The 16377-nt window shown below is 40.0% G+C and overlaps 1 protein-coding gene across 1 annotated transcript; it reads left to right on the top strand.

Moving 5' to 3' along the window:
- Window positions 1-233: 233 nt before the first annotated feature.
- Window positions 234-15634, top strand: phf5a (PHD finger protein 5A). Its single transcript, XM_084322436.1, has 4 exons — window positions 234-333; window positions 894-917; window positions 1129-1295; window positions 15446-15634. Exons 1-4 carry the CDS (start codon window positions 282-284, stop codon window positions 15533-15535), a joined length of 333 nt encoding a protein of 110 aa, XP_084178562.1. The 5' UTR covers window positions 234-281; the 3' UTR covers window positions 15536-15634.
- The last annotated feature ends 743 nt before the right edge of the window (window positions 15635-16377 follow it).

The following is a 16377-nucleotide window of genomic DNA, read 5'->3' as shown; positions in this document are numbered from 1 at the left end:
TTTATTTGTATAATTCATTATTTTATATAAAGCTGAAAGGACTAGCTACGTTTCAGCGACATTTAATTTAGAGTTTTAAATTATTATTTTCCTAGTTATGGTAGAATTCATCCATATCTATTTTCATAGCACAGTCATTTTCAATCAGAAAGGGAAATTAATGATATACCCTTAATATAAACAAAAAATAATAAAAGGTAAAAGTTGAAACGGTTTGGGGTCAAAGGTGAAAGTTGAACAGCCACCGCTCACCAGTGCTCGCTCTACGTTTGCTAGCAGCAATGGCAAAGCATCATCCAGATTTGATTTTTTGCAGAAAACAAGCGGGTGTCGGTATGTTTCATTCACATTGATATGTTTTGTATATCAGTTAATTGTTTTGCATTCATCAGAAGCGCATCCGTCAAGCTTATGCTTGTAGATATTCCGTCTTAGCTATAATGCTAATGATGCTATCACATGCTATTCATTCATAGCCAAGCCTGGACGGCTAGCCCAGGAACTACTAGCTTTAGCTTGTGTTTATTGTTGTCATTATGTTATTCTTTATTTATTGTGCTTTCTATGCAATAACAAAGCTAGATAAAATAGTAAATTAAAACATATTCAAATCTAACGTTAGCTCAACATCCCATAAAAGGGACAAACAATCAAGCCCAGTGCTTAGAAGTAGTATCCAATATGAACACAGTATTAGTGCTAACTAGCTACAAACTGCACTAGAACCATGACGACAACATTACAGAGCAGTAAACTGAGCAGTAAACTAGACTATCATGGAACAGTGACATTTAACTACGTTTAAGAGTGCAATGTATATCTAGAGCATGTGGTATAAACTAGCTCCTATCCGAAGAGCACATACCTAATCATTTCTTTGTTTTGTTTTTCAGCTATTGGAAGACTTTGTGAGAAATGTGAGTAACTTATGTCTCTTAACTTATCGTAATTGTGTATATGCTTTTTCACCAACCTAAACTGTAATGTACGCCACACCACTGCCTTCTACTATGTCAACAGTATGTGTCTGCATGGTACTCTGTAATATCAGTCTAAACTTCTGTTGTATACTATTTGCACCTCTCCCTTTGCTTCTTCCTCCCCCTATCCCCCCCCCCTTCCTCTCAGGTGATGGAAAGTGTGTCATCTGTGATTCCTACGTGAGGCCTTGCACACTAGTCCGGATTTGTGACGAATGCAACTATGGGTCATACCAGGGACGCTGTGTGATCTGCGGAGGACCAGGCGTATCCGATGCCTACTACTGTAAAGAATGCACCATCCAGGAGAAAGACGTATGTTTCCTCCGCTGTCCTCTCATACTCTGCTGTTAGGCCCAGAGGGGAGTGGATAGTCTGGTCTGATATAGCATGCCAGGGCTGGGTTAGCTGGTTGTTGAAATAGTCCAACTTCTCAAAATTTCAATGGAAAGTGTCTGTTTACTGGGGGCTGCCATGATGAATCGAATGCGACTTGGAGTGAAAATAACGTCAACCCCCCCCCCCCCCCCCTGCTCCCATAGGGTAACACTTGTTATTCTGGCAGGTGATCCATTGTTTTGTATGACCACATCGATGGGTGTAACCTATGTTTTCTCATAAATGAAGAACAACTGAACCTGTTCGATTCACTGCATACATGCCTGACAAAGAGGCTGTTGTATTGTCTAATGTAATAAAGCTAAACGGGATATATTCTGTATCTTTTCAACTATTTTATGACTTCCTTCAATCTGTGGAACATGTTTGTTAAAGATCCCCTCCACTCAAAAACAAGTTCTATGTGTATGGTTATTGGTTAACCTTTTAAGCCCTAACCGCAGGGCTGTACGTAAACTTTTTAGGCTAACCCCATTTTCTGAAAATCCACCTAAAAATACATACCTAAGTAAATGGAAGATTGCTCCACTTCTACAAGGTCCATTTGCATGTTCTTGGTATCTAGGGAGTAGGGACATCTATGGATCTCAGGGAATGTATTCCCAGTGTCAGAAATATTGTGTCTGTTACTAGGCTTGAGTAAATCGTGATCGTGAGAATATACATTTTTTATTTTTTATTTGTGCCCCCATCTTTGACAGTGAATAACAACATGCTAACAATGACCAGACATGAAAGAGTGCCACTGAGCTCATTCAGCACCTTCTTGAGATCACGTGTACAAAAAATCTAAGCAAATGAATAAAGGAAAGATGATTAAACAGGAGATTTTGTAGAGATGGTACTGAATTCTGCCATCCGGACAATTTGAAATATGATTATAGAATATCAGGCCTATAAATGACCTTATTATGGCCAAGTTACACATCTATGTATCGGGCCAAATCTCCCCTTTCCAATGGCAGAGTTCAATCTGGATGTAGTATCATCAGGCGTGATTCACAAACCGTGAATGAAATCTATTGTAAGTACAGTAACTTTTTTATAATGTAAATTTCTCTGCCATTTTTCATCAGATTGCAACGCTGTTTTTTGCTAGACGTTCACAGAAAGGTAGAGCAACTAACTGTTCTGTTTTATGGCAATAACGTTCAGATTTGTGGCATATGATTGATATGATCCTGAAAAATAAGAGAAATTAAGTAAATCCAGAAGTCAGATGATTGACAGGGGCTGGCATGAATGGTAAATGGCTGCTTTTTAAATCCGCTTTTATCCAAAGCGCTTTACAATTTGTTACTCACATTTTACCCATTCATTCACACATTCACTCACACATTCACACACCGATGGCGGAGGCAACCATGCAAGGTGCCAACCTGCTCATCGGGAGCAATTAGGGGTTAAGTGTCTTGCTCAAGGACACATCGACATGCTGCCCGGGAGGAGCGGGAATCGAACCGGGAACCTCCGGATTGCCAGACGACTGCTCTACCTCCCGAGCCACTGTCGCCCCTAAAGTGAGCCAGGAAGTGTTGTTTTTTTTATTTATTCGAAAGTCCTGTAGTACAAACAAAATTGCGGCATTTCCTCAAGTCAATTGTCTTTTTCCGACTAGATTTCTATAACTCATATTTAACTAATAACACTTTAAACCATTGGTAAATAAACGTATTGCTGAAGTGAACATTTACACTTTAACTGCTGTTTTGACAGGGTTAGGGTCTTTACTCTTGTCTATATTTGGGGGGGGAAACGCAATTAATTCATACATTCTGTAGAGATGGATTTATGGCGTGATGTCATTGTCGGTCCAGTACCGGACCACTAGGGCTTAAGAGGTCAACTCCTCTTGGAGGCATGACTTTTGACTATACAGATTGTAATTCATGGTTAACTCCTCTTGAATGCATGGTTTTGACTATACAGATTGTTATTGGTGTAAAACCTTTTTTTAGCTTCTTCCCCTGAAGAGAGAGCTTCTCTGTACTTCCCTGAAATCTGAGTCCCATGTATGATGTTACGTATAGGTTGAACCTCTCATGGTTCAATATGTGGTAACTTGACACCTGTTGGCTTCAGCGAACACAGAAAGCTGAGTAGGTACTAACGTAAACGGCTGACTTGGTAAATATCCGTGGGTGCTAGTTTACCATTTGCATTTCCAATTTTTCCATAGATTCTGCTAAGACATTTTGATGGATCCTTTCATTCTTAATGGAGATAAAGGTGTAGAGATGCTGCTAAGACATTTTCAGTAGTTGGGACAAAACCTTTATACAAAGTCTTATTCAATGCAGAACATTTTTAAGGGTTTAAAATGCATCTGGAGGGGATATTTTTTTAATCTTTTTTGGCAAGAAACTAGTCTAAATCCAGCACATTTATTCCCTTGTTGTACTGAACATGTTGATTGGTGGGTGAGGCACACCACATTTGAACCATTTCCCTGTTCCTATTTTTTTTACGAACTGGGCAGTACATTAGGTAGCCAGTACATTAGGTAGGCAGTCTTTCTGGCTCCAAAAAGCACAGCACAATTGATTAATTAAAGCTAATTTATAGTTTGTGCCCCCCTAGCACAGGGCTGTACACTGCGACGAGATGATCGCAAATTGCCCCTTAATTTGGCCGGTGCGAGTGGAAAATTATATCTGGGGGCAAGCTTGCGAGTAGTGATTTCAACCCTTCATTTGCATTTCACTCCTAAATTAATCCATACAAATTGGATAAAAAAAATAGTAAAACATTAGCCTACAACCAGGGCTGTACTGTACAGTGCGACACAATGTCGTGGTGCTATGAAAGAATCTGTCGGCAACAGCGATAGCCTGTGTGGAAAAAATATTTGCGTGTGGAGTGAATCTGGGCCACTTGGTAGTTGTAGTCTATCATGCGATAAAATCCATGTCCCTGTCTGCGTAGAGTCTATATACATCCAACACCAAATCCCATAATTCCTAGCGAACAATCAAATCGAAACTGAATGTGGCATCTTCCTTTCAATAAGTTTAAGGCACTAATTTTGCTCTGCAAGAAGAACGGAGTGGATATCAGTCCATCTTATGACAACCACGTCCGATGTGGAGAGATGATAAGATGATGATGATTGACGTGATGATGTGATGATTGATTGACACGGACACTTCTAACGTTCAGGTTCAGCCATGCATTAGGTGAGTAGTAGTAGCCCACTTGTAACTCCTTCAAGCACTGCAGACACAAGTGGTTTCCTTTCGACGGGTTTATTAAAGGCTTGGTCCTCCAATCCACCGTGAAAACTTAAACAGAAACATATACGTTGCGTCAGGTCAACACAAACAATAATATACACGATATGAAAACAATACATCAGAAAAGCAAAATACAAATAAACATTAATTACCTCGTTGGCTGCATGCTACATAAAAAAGGGGTCTTGTTCTTCTGTTCTTGGTAACAGTCTTAGTGGTACACTACACATAGTCGTACACTCTTCGAATCTAGAGAGCCTGTACAACTCGTCTCACCATTCCTGCCGCTGCAGGTGTCTTAATGAGTCCCAGTCTCCCAACATCCCTGCCGCTTGCTCGCAGGTGTCTTAATCAGACCCAAATGTAACAACACAACAGCAGCCTAACGGGACACCATATATGACCAGACGTCAAAATGAATATATTATAAATTGTAGCAAATTAAATAATAAAGAAAATAAGAAATGAAACATAAATACATTCTCAAATATTACACTTACAAACTGAAATAACATAAATGATGAAACCATATAATGGCCACAGTTACACTCCCACCAAATCGCACACACGTGGGATTTCTCTGAACATAATTTGGTTATCTTCTAAATTAAATATTTCTTGTGGTCATTCAGCCGCTAGTTGTGCCCCTCCTGGGGACCTGTACAGAACTTGTAAGTCGCCCTGTATAAAAGAGTCAGCTAAATGACTAAATGTAAATATCATCATTAACATAAGTTTTAGGCAAAACATTAAATTAGTCTGCTTCGAGTAGCGTTATAACCTTCTGTACAGGTATCAAGGAACACTTTTAGTTATAGGTTTACCTTTTAAGGTGGTGTCACTCACCCGCAATTTCAATTTTCTCACCCTACCATCTGACCCCGTGTATGGCCCTTAAACATAGCCAGGTAAGTAAGAGATCATATATTTTGAGATCCTTCCTTCCTTCCACATAGATCGGATCAAAGCAGTCTATGCCAGCGTAAGTGAAGGGTGGAGTTGCTTCCGATCTTGTGGTAAGTCACCCCCTCTTTGTCCTTCAGTACATCTTCTGTACTTTCTACACTTGACACATTCCGAGAATCTCTGTAGGCGATCCAATGATGATCTGTTTTCCTTTGCTTTAGTGTTGCACACAAAAGCCTTGTGGAGTTCAGGATCATCTTCCTTAATTTCTCCCACCTTGAGTTCTCTGACAGGTCGTTTTTTCTTCTTTTTTCTTTTTCCTTTTCTTTTCTTTTCCTTTTCTTTGAATGGTAACGGCATGTCGTAGTGACCATTGTTCTTTTGCGTGATGGTCTCTCAACTTCGACAGGCACTTGATATGTTCTTGAGACACAGGGTCATGTTCTCCAGTTCTTTCTGAGAAGTCTGGTTCAAGAACTCTTATGTCTGAGGGAGTCATTTCTTTTACTTGGGTTCGGCTCACACAGTGTACTTCAGTTTTGAGATTAACAGAACGTTTCACACCTGCTGTTACTCGTCTCAATACTATGCGATGGCTGATTCCGATGTCTACACAGGGATTCCCATGGCCAACAATACTCCATCCAAGGTCTGTACGCTGTGCATAAGGCTGACTTTCTTCGCCAGACACAACTTCCCTTGGAAGCAGGGCTTGTGAGCAGTCGTACACCAATGAGCAGACCTACTTTACAGTCCTGCATAGGTGCAATCTTTCCTTGGAGGTGCTCTAGATGGGACCACGCTTTTGCAGTTCCATCTGTTGGTATGTGTGTTCTGTTGGCTGGAATGAAATCCCGAGTATAGACTGGTGGTAACAATATCTTCTTACCAGAGTAAAAGCCACGGATTTGTAAGTTGTCTATTCTTTCAGAGCTTACTACTGTCGTTCTTGAGGTCATAGTAGAGAGCTTGACTTTGACCTTGACTTTGGTTGCTTCCAACGCTTCTGCTACTTCCCTTATAACAAAGGTTGTGTCGCTTTGAGAATCCAACAGAGCGTAAACAAGGACTTCTTGTGTTGGTTGATCTGTGGATGAAAGCCAGACAGGAATTATTGCAGTCGTTTGTGTGTTAGCTTCATGAAGTATTACTCTATGTGAAGTAGAGTTTGTGGTTGTTTCTTTGCATTGTGTCGATTGAGGTCTTTCTTTGTACCATTGTTGACTTGTACTTGGCTTTTCTTCATTTAGCTTTAGCTTGGCTTGTGGTGGTCTTTGTCCTTCTTTGGCTCGCTCCTCATGCAGACATGTAGGATGTTGCTTGTGGCACACGTCGCACACATTCCTACTGTTGCAGCTCTTTGAGTAGTGACCAGACTTGAGACAACCAAAGCATAGCTTTCCAGCTTGAACAAACTTGACTCTGTCTGAAACAGTTTTCTCCATGAACGTCCTGCATTTATGCAAAGTATGCCCTGACTTCTCACAGAAAATACATGTTATGACAGTCTTTTCATTGGAACATGTGGTCAGTGCCTTTGCTTCAAAGCTTTGATATCTTGGGCATTTTGGTTTTTCAGTCTCACCTTGTTTTAGTGACTGTAGTGATGTAACAGGGTTGCAGGCAATTTTCGCTTCTCTTGTCAGAAACTTTACAAATTGGCTGAAGGAGGGGAATTGGTTACGCTCTTCTTCTTCTTGGATAACCATCCTGTTCCATCTCGCTGTTAGCCAATCAGGCAACTTTAAAAGAATTTTCCTGTTTTCATTACAGTCATTTAAAATGTCCAATGCCTTGATGTTGACCATGGCAGCCTCACAACTCCTGAGAAAGTCTGCAAACTCTCTGAGCTCAAAGCTGTCCTTAGATCCCATCTTGGGCCATGCTTGGAGCTTGTCTCTGTATGCTTTTGCTATTGTAAATGGATTACCATATCTCTCCTCCAAAGTCTTCCATGCTGCAACATAGGCAGATTTGGTTCCGAGTAAGAAATAGCCATCAAGTGCTTTCTTAGCTTGTCCACTTACATACCTACGGAGGTAGTATATCTTCTCCTTGTCTTCAATGCTCTTCTGATCAATCAGTATTTCAAAGGAAAGTTTCCAGTCATTGTATTTCAATGGGTCCCCACTGAATGATGAAGGATCAGGAATTGGAATTCTGTTGACACTCAAAGCACCTGCCAGCATCTTAACAAGCTCTGCTGTACTGTCATTTGAGGAGGTGGTCACAACTTGTGGTACGGGAGACGTATACAGGGACAGAGGACTTGTGGGAGCAGGCACTTTGTTGTCTGCTACCCTCTCATGTTCTAGTACGTCTTTCCGCTCTTCTGTGGCCTCCACTTGATCGTACACAAGAATTCTTGCTCGTGCTGCATTAAGACCTTTCACTGCCTCCAAATGCTGTATCTTTCTCCGCTTTTCCTCCAGAGTCCTTTGTATAGCTCCATGTTCTTCTTCCAGTTGAGCTTTAATTTTAGCTTCCTCTTCCTCTCTCTTTATTCTTCGTTCAACCTCTTCTGTTTCTCTTTCTAAACGTTCTGCTTCTCGTTCTAAACGACGCTTTATGCCTGCTGCCTCTTGCTCAGCTATCTTCTTTTTAGCTTCTGCTTCTAGGCACTGCATTTCCAATTGTTCTTTTTCTTGTTCTTTTAACACTTCCAGAACAGCTTGGCTTGCAGCAGCATCAGCGACAGCATCTCGTCGCTTTACAGAAGAACTGCTTGAATGCACTGAGGTGCCTTTTCTGGAAGAAGTGGCAGAACCAGATTTATAAGCACTTTTCCTGGAAGAAGTGGCAGAACCAGATTTATAGGTGCTTGAGTCAAAGAGAGAGCCTGCTTCTGGCCACTCTTTCTCTCCTTCTTCTAACACACTTCCCCCCAGTCTAAATGTGGCTCTGGACACAATTATCTCAGAAATCCCTGCACACAGATCCACTCTTAGACGCGTGTCCTGGTCTGGAGTTGAGATGTCACGTAGTTGATCATAAATATGCTGCACATCATTAGAAAGACCTGTGACATCTGTAATGATATCAGTAAGCAGCTCATTAGACAAATGTTCTGTTGATTGTGATAACGGACCTTTAGAAGATTTAACTTGTGTCCTCCATTTATTGTAAATGTAATTAAATCTTTGTTGTAGCGCTTTGATCTTATCCTCCTCCATTGCTTTACCCTTCTCTGTTAGAGTTTTGGTTCTTTGAGATCGTTTTGGTACCTCTTGCTGGGCTTCAGCACCTTCTTCCTGACCTTCTTCAGGTCGGTCTTGGGAATTTGCACTATCCCTAACACTGTCCCCTACTTCAATTGCAGGCCTAATTGGCTCTGTCATTGTAAATCACTACTTTAAATTTACCAAAATTTGTAAAGAAAAAATAGTAAATACACCTTTAAACCTTTAGCCTGTTTTGTACTCAAATTTGAATTAAATGCAGTACTCTCCGAGCAAATCAAATTGCTTAATTCAATTGGCTTTCAAAATAACCTCCACATATATATTAAGCGCTTCAGAACGCTTAGGAACATAAATATTAGATGCCAATAATAGCCTTCACCTATAAATTATACGTGCCTTTTATAGGTTATAATTTCCAAAACACACTTTAAATTAGAAGTTAATTCAATCAGAAAACATATTTATACTTTAACGTTGACACCTTAATGTGTGTACAAATGGTTAGCGTCAGTTAAATTATATAGGCAAATAAGTCAAAACGTTTTTGCACGCACACCACAGTAATTAGAATTCGCAGTCAAATATATTATAGAAACGTTTACAAAGCACTCTTCTTGACCTGACCACTCTTAACTTATAATGTCCAAGTCCTTTATGGCTTTATCTTGAAACGCTTCTCATTATACTGTGTGCATCTTCTTACTTCTTGTGTTTATGCGTGTATTGTTTGTGACTCATCTGTCCTTTGATGACGGCGCGCCGGCAGCGCAGCAAACAATTGTCGGGGAAGATCCGCTGGACGCCGGCCTTAAACTTGGACTTGCTTCATCGCCCACTTGCATCGATGAACAGTCGAGTTTTCACTGTAACTCCTTCAAGCACTGCAGACACAAGTGGTTTCCTTTCGACGGGTTTATTAAAGGCTTGGTCCTCCAATCCACCGTGAAAACTTAAACAGAAACATATACGTTGCGTCAGGTCAACACAAACAATAATATACACGATATGAAAACAATACATCAGAAAAGCAAAATACAAATAAACATTAATTACCTCGTTGGCTGCATGCTACATAAAAAAGGGGTCTTGTTCTTCTGTTCTTGGTAACAGTCTTAGTGGTACACTACACATAGTCGTACACTCTTCGAATCTAGAGAGCCTGTACAACTCGTCTCACCATTCCTGCCGCTGCAGGTGTCTTAATGAGTCCCAGTCTCCCAACATCCCTGCCGCTTGCTCGCAGGTGTCTTAATCAGACCCAAATGTAACAACACAACAGCAGCCTAACGGGACACCACATATGACCAGACGTCAAAATGAATATATTATAAATTGTAGCAAATTAAATAATAAAGAAAATAAGAAATGAAACATAAATACATTCTCAAATATTACACTTACAAACTGAAATAACATAAATGATGAAACCATATAATGGCCACAGTTACACCACTATTAGGACGTGAAATACTGTCTACTTAAATTTCCCTCCGGGGATCAATAAAGTATCAACCTATCTATCTAATAATGAGACAATATGCAAATAAGATAATACTAATAATTGTCACGGTTCCCCGTATATGAAATGAAAGTGGCTTGCAACTATACTGCTGGTAAAATCACTGTTTATTGCTCGTTTTGCATAGTATTACATTCCACTTCTATAAACAATCAAAGTCCTACCGTAAGAGCCTCATACGGGTCAATTAAACCTTTTTGATTAGAGTCTTCCTTTGAGCTAAGTTGGACTGAACATTTCACTGTCAAAAGCGCAAATGTAAATAAGGTTGCGTCGCAACACGGTTTTCAAAATAAAGGTCACATATACAAATACCTCTCAATTCTTATACAAAAAAGTCCCGGATATACATAAACATTAATTGACATAGATCTCTATAAACGGCCCAACACATTGATCACTTTAGGCACACACTGAAACCAGTAACATCACAAATATGAAGCAGGTAATTACCCATAAAATAATAAACCTTTCATGGGGTTATTTACAATAATAATAATTCATTTGATTTCTAAAGCACTTTTCATTGTGAAACAAATGTATGCAGAGTTTCTTGTCGTCCTGATTAATGCAATGGTGATCTCGCACACAGTTTGTTGTTTTTGTTCTATTAGTGATTTACACACTTTCTCAGTTGGTTCATTATAAAAGATACAAACCTGAAAACAAACGCACTTAAATGTTAAATAAAAGGACCACAGTAATGAGGCAGGAGGAACATATTTTTTTAATAATGGTAAAATTGTTATTTAAAAATGTGCCCCTAAAAAATATTCTTTGCCCCTAAATTTCTCATTTAGGGGCAAGTGTGCCCCTAGTGAAAAAGCTTAGTGTACAGCCCTGCCCTAGCAACATCACAATGACCAATAATTTTCAACAGCTGGTTGAGGTTTATCAAGTGTTCATTTTTATTAATCCACTTGGGGAAATTCAAGTGTCATAGCAGCATGGGTTGGGGGGGTACAGGGCCCCGTTCCATGTACCTGGATAACTGAGTTAGCCGGATAACTTTAGCTGGATAACTGGGTTAGCCGGACTTTCCGGTTTCATGTACGTGGATTTTCCAGATCACCATGCCAACAGATCCAAAAGTTTGAGCCTGCTCGAAAGCAGAGTTCAAGTTCAAGTTAGCCCGATCACGCAGAGCCACGCCCCCGCAAAGAAGTGACAGCTCGTTTCCTGAAACTATTCCCACAGTCTACGATCTGCATTATACCATTCTGAATTACGTTTTTGTGCTCCATTCTTCCAGAGGGGGCTTTTGAAATGTAAAATAGACCCAAAATGCTGATATTAAATTCACTTTGTCCTAAATAATGCACGTTATATATACCGTGGCGACGGTGGCGCTCGCTCGTGCGATGTACACAAAAATGTGGTTATTTTAATTGTAACTGGGATTAAGATGTCTGATGAGATGCGCTGTTTGACGGATTTGAGAAATTGAATGAGCCGTTGACGTCACATGAATGAATGAGGATAAAGAAATAAAACTTCATTCAAAATAAGGAATATTCTAAACACGGGTCTCTCGTTCATTAATGTATAAACAATGAATTTATCCCATCTGGCACAGTGGCCCAGCGGTAGTGCTCAAGCCTGCCAACCTTGCGACCCGGGTTCAAATCCCGGTGTTTCCAATATGATTTTTTTGAATATAATATTAATGATTATACCAGGGTTTCCGTTAGAAAAAATTGTTGCCGGTCTCCGTGACCTGCAAGATTTCAATCTACCGGACAAATGAGATTAATTCCGGTCATAGTTTATTGAGTTTTAAAACAATTGATAGGCAGGCTATATAAAGAATGTCATCCTCAAGGCATGTAGATTTATAATATTATTACTTAAAACTAGGCTACTTTTGCGTATACAGTCATTAATTAATATATTCCAAATAAAATAAGTCCCTCGATACTCCGTGCTGCTGCTGACTTGAAATAAAATAGACCGCGTATCTGTGGGCAGTCGGTCCGACACTAAACAGCAGTCTGTTATAATCACATTTTTATGAGCTAACGAATTCCGTTATATTGGACATTTGTATTAATTATATCAAGCGAAGAACTGAGAAAGCAGAGAGACGGCAACATTATCGTGGTTTGCGTGACGACTCTCTCCACCTCGCAACGACTTATTTGCAAAGAGTATGGCGCTGCAGAGAAGCTGATTTAGCTGTTATTGGCTCTTTTCTGGGAACCGCACAGCAGCGCCCCCCACCCAACATTGGCTGAAAATGGCTGAATTGGAGTACTGCTGGAATACTGCATTGTGCTGTTGCCTCTCTGGCTCTGCAGCTTCACATGCACTCGCACACCCAGCACTAAGCTCTCGCTGACGACGTCGTTGTCATTATTAGAAGCAACGAGGAAACAAATGTAATGATCGTTTCGTTCATCGCATAGGCTATTTAATTTTAGCCTATTTTAATACAATTCAAATAATCAAATTGTGCTTAGACTCAGGGAATTATTTTCACCGGACATTAAGACCGGAGATATTAAATATGTCTGACTTAAACAGATTTTGGCGGTCAAATACCGGTAATTACCGGCTAACGGAAACGCTGGATTATACGCCAAAGTAGCCTGGTTTTAAGTTAAAATATTATAAATCTACATGCATTGAGGATGTCATTCTTTATATAGCTCTCAACGTGCACCAAATTGAATTATTCCTATATTGCAAAAAAAAGGAGACAACTAGGGTCTTGAACCCCGGTCGTCCGTGTGAAAGTCAAAAGAACAACCCGTTAGACCACATTGGAGATAAGTTAAAGATTGACTATACATCAATCAATGGCCAAGAGGGCCGTATCGTAATTCTGTATAACAGTTAACTAGTTATTTTCGCTAGCAAGATCTCATTTGATTATTCAATCCAGCAGGCAAGTTTAAAGAAATATAATCTGATTGATTGAGGTAATGAGGGACTTAGAATTAGCCTATAGATAACGCATTTAACTTGTCGGCGAGGCGATTGAGCCGTATTGCAATCTGTCAAAGTCTTAAATCAATTAATCAATCAATGCCGTTGAGAATCAGGGTCTCTGCCATCGATACGTGCTGGCTTTTCACCTAAAACGGCCGCGCGCATTTAGCCTGACTCGCAAGTCTGGCTTGAGTTAACGAGACTGAATCCACCTTTGTGAAACAGGAAAATCCCGGCTTCGAACATCGGGTTAACTGAAGCTGGATAATGGACATCTTGATCGACTTAGTTGAACCACGTACATGAAACAGGGCCCAGGTAGGATAGGTAGTCATAATAATAATAGAAGTTCAAGTTTGTTTATTATTTGTCATAATAAAATACAGAATTCACTCCTTTGTAATGTGTCTGGATGCCTCTGGGGAGTGAGTTTACTTGCAGTACCGCTTAACGTCCACAGTCACTTCACTACACTGTCCATCGTGACTGGGGATAGACACGCGGTACCTCTGTTGTGTGTGTGTGTGTATATATATTAAAGGGGCTATGTACTGCTATTCCTAGCACTATTTGGGCAACTTTACACAATTCCTGTATTGAAAACATTTGTAAGGTTTAAAAAAAAAAAAAAAAAAAAAAATGCATTTTATATTTCTAATCAAGTACTCAACCATAATTTTTCAGCCTCAAGATTTCAGGCTGTTATGGCCTGGCTCCGCCCATAAGCACTTTGAGTGACAGTCAGTCCACACAGTCTGCACTGGTAGACAGAGAGGGTGGGGGAGAGAGGGAGGGAGGGGGTGGGAGGGAGGGGGTGGGAGAGAGAGAGAGAGAGACCGTTATTGACAAGGCCCCCTCTCTCCCTCCCTCCCTCTCTCTTCCTTTCTCTCCCTCTCGGTGATGAGAGTCCGCGCGGCAGCTTGTGGTTTTTTTCTTTTTTCTTTGTTTCAATCTCCCGTTTGCGGGTGTGCGGCAGGCCCCCCCCCCCCCCAAGTCAGTCTAGGTAGAATGTGGGCGGGCATTAGCTACAACCACAGAGCCAATCACATCACTGTCTGCTACCCAGCGTCCGAATGACGTGACTCAGCCGTTCAAATCAAAATGGCCTGATTTACTGGAGGAGGAAAGGGGCTGAGCTGAATCAGAGCAATCCGCCAATATGGTATTTAGACACTAAAACACATTGATACAAACTCCTATTACTATAATACAATGCTAGAGACTGAAAAATGACATTTATAGTACATGTCACCTTTAAGGCGGTCAAAGTTAACGCGGTATTAACGCGTTATCGCCTGATTCTATTAACGCCACTATTTTTTTAAACTCACGATTAACTAAAAAAAAATATATATAATAATAAAAAAAAAAAATCTAGACTTCACTCGGGTGTATCATTGATACTATGTTTGTTTCTGAAGTGTGTGTGAGAGATATATATATAGAGAGAGGGGGGTGAGAGAGATGAGGAAGAGAGCTGGGAGAGTGTGTGAGAGAGGGGGGGGGGGGTGATTACTCAGCCCTTGTGTGGGTGAATGTAACAAGTTCCTAATTTTCTTTCCGCTATTATTTCATGCACACTTTATTCATTGTTTTAAATTATTTTCTTAAGTTATTTTGTGCATCACTCTGTTTTGAATTTGATGCAAATTTGCAATGCATGAGGGTCATCCTTTTGTGTTAAATAGCTGCATAAAGCAAGCATTTGTTGACTCATGTTGATAAGAGTATTACAACTTGGAACTTGAAAAAGATCTGTTTAAGGTAGAAAAAAAATGCGATTAATTTGCGATTAATCACGAGTTAACTATGGACAATCATGCGATTAATCGAGTTAAATATTTTAATCGATTGGCAGCACTAATATATATATATTGACTACTTAAAGTCAAGATTGTGAACAAGAGAAATGTACATTTTGGAAGGGATGCATCAAGATAAATCCAAGTACTGATCCAATCCATTACAGAGTTGGATCATTTGTTTTTGGTAACTGGGGGGAAATGGTTAGACATAATCTATTTTCTCAACTAGAGAGCTGGCATTTGTTTGTGGGGGGGGGGGGGGGGGAGGAGAGAGGAGTCAGAAAATCAAGTCACTTTGGAAATTAGATTTGGAAAATTCTCACGTATCATATCTAATGTTAGCCTGGTTATCAGCCCAATATCCACTACTACTGTGTATTGGTTAACATCTAATACTTGAGGTTTGAGTCAAGTCCTTGTAAGATTGTCTTTCAGTTGGAATTGGGTCTAACATGTTCCCATCCCTTGTATTCTCTGGGTTTCTCAACAGCGAGATGGCTGCCCTAAGATCGTGAACCTGGGCAGCTCAAAAACGGACCTGTTCTACGAGAGGAAGAAGTATGGCTTCAAGAAGAGGTGAAGCCACAACGACCGACGGTCATCTACTGCTTTACTGCAGTTTTCTATCCAACCCATTTTTTATGACTTTTTTTTGATGTTTCAATAAATCTGTATTTTATATTGTGTTCTGTGTAACTTCTTACCAGTCTTTTGAATATGTCTACGTTCACACACTGCAGACGAAATTGGACCAAATCTTTATTTTTTTCACAACAGTGAACAGCACAAATCGCATGGATTCTGATCTTTTCAATTATGATTTGGGCCACTTTCATATGTGATCCTAAATCAGATACCGGTCTGAAATCATTTTTTTTTTTTGCAATGAGACCTCAGTCTGAACAGTCATGCGATTTTCATGCAACTTTTACGTCACTCTAGAATAGATTGACATTTGTCACAATTTCTTACATCTTCTTTATTGTTAATTTGCGCATTCGGATCAAGTTCAGGAGCGTGACCAGTAGGGGTGGGAATCGCCAGAGATCTCACGATACGACACTATCGCGATACTTGCGTCACGATGCGATAGTATCGCGATACGCTGAGTATTGCGATATTAATATCGTAAAAAAAATCACATTCATTTACCTTTTTTCAACTGCAAAGTAAAACTGTCAACATGTTTTATCTAATAAAATCTGTTCATCTCACTTCAATCATTTTTATTGCAGAACATGGTATTTTCTCAAGCAGACAGATGTAAACACTGTAATCTGTGTTGCATGTACCTGACAAACTGAACTGTTTGTATTAGTCATATTCCAATTTAACTGAATGTGTGTGTGTGGACTACTGTACTATTACAGGTATTGAAATGAACAATGCAACTTCCTTATACAAAAAAATATATAAAGATAA

The sequence above is a fragment of the Notolepis coatsorum genome, assembly GCF_963971535.1.
Source record: "Notolepis coatsorum genome assembly, chromosome: 10".
NCBI lineage: Eukaryota > Metazoa > Chordata > Actinopteri > Aulopiformes > Paralepididae > Notolepis > Notolepis coatsorum.
The sequence above is the reverse complement of the archived record's forward strand: the minus strand, read 5'-3'. Positions and strand labels throughout refer to the sequence as shown.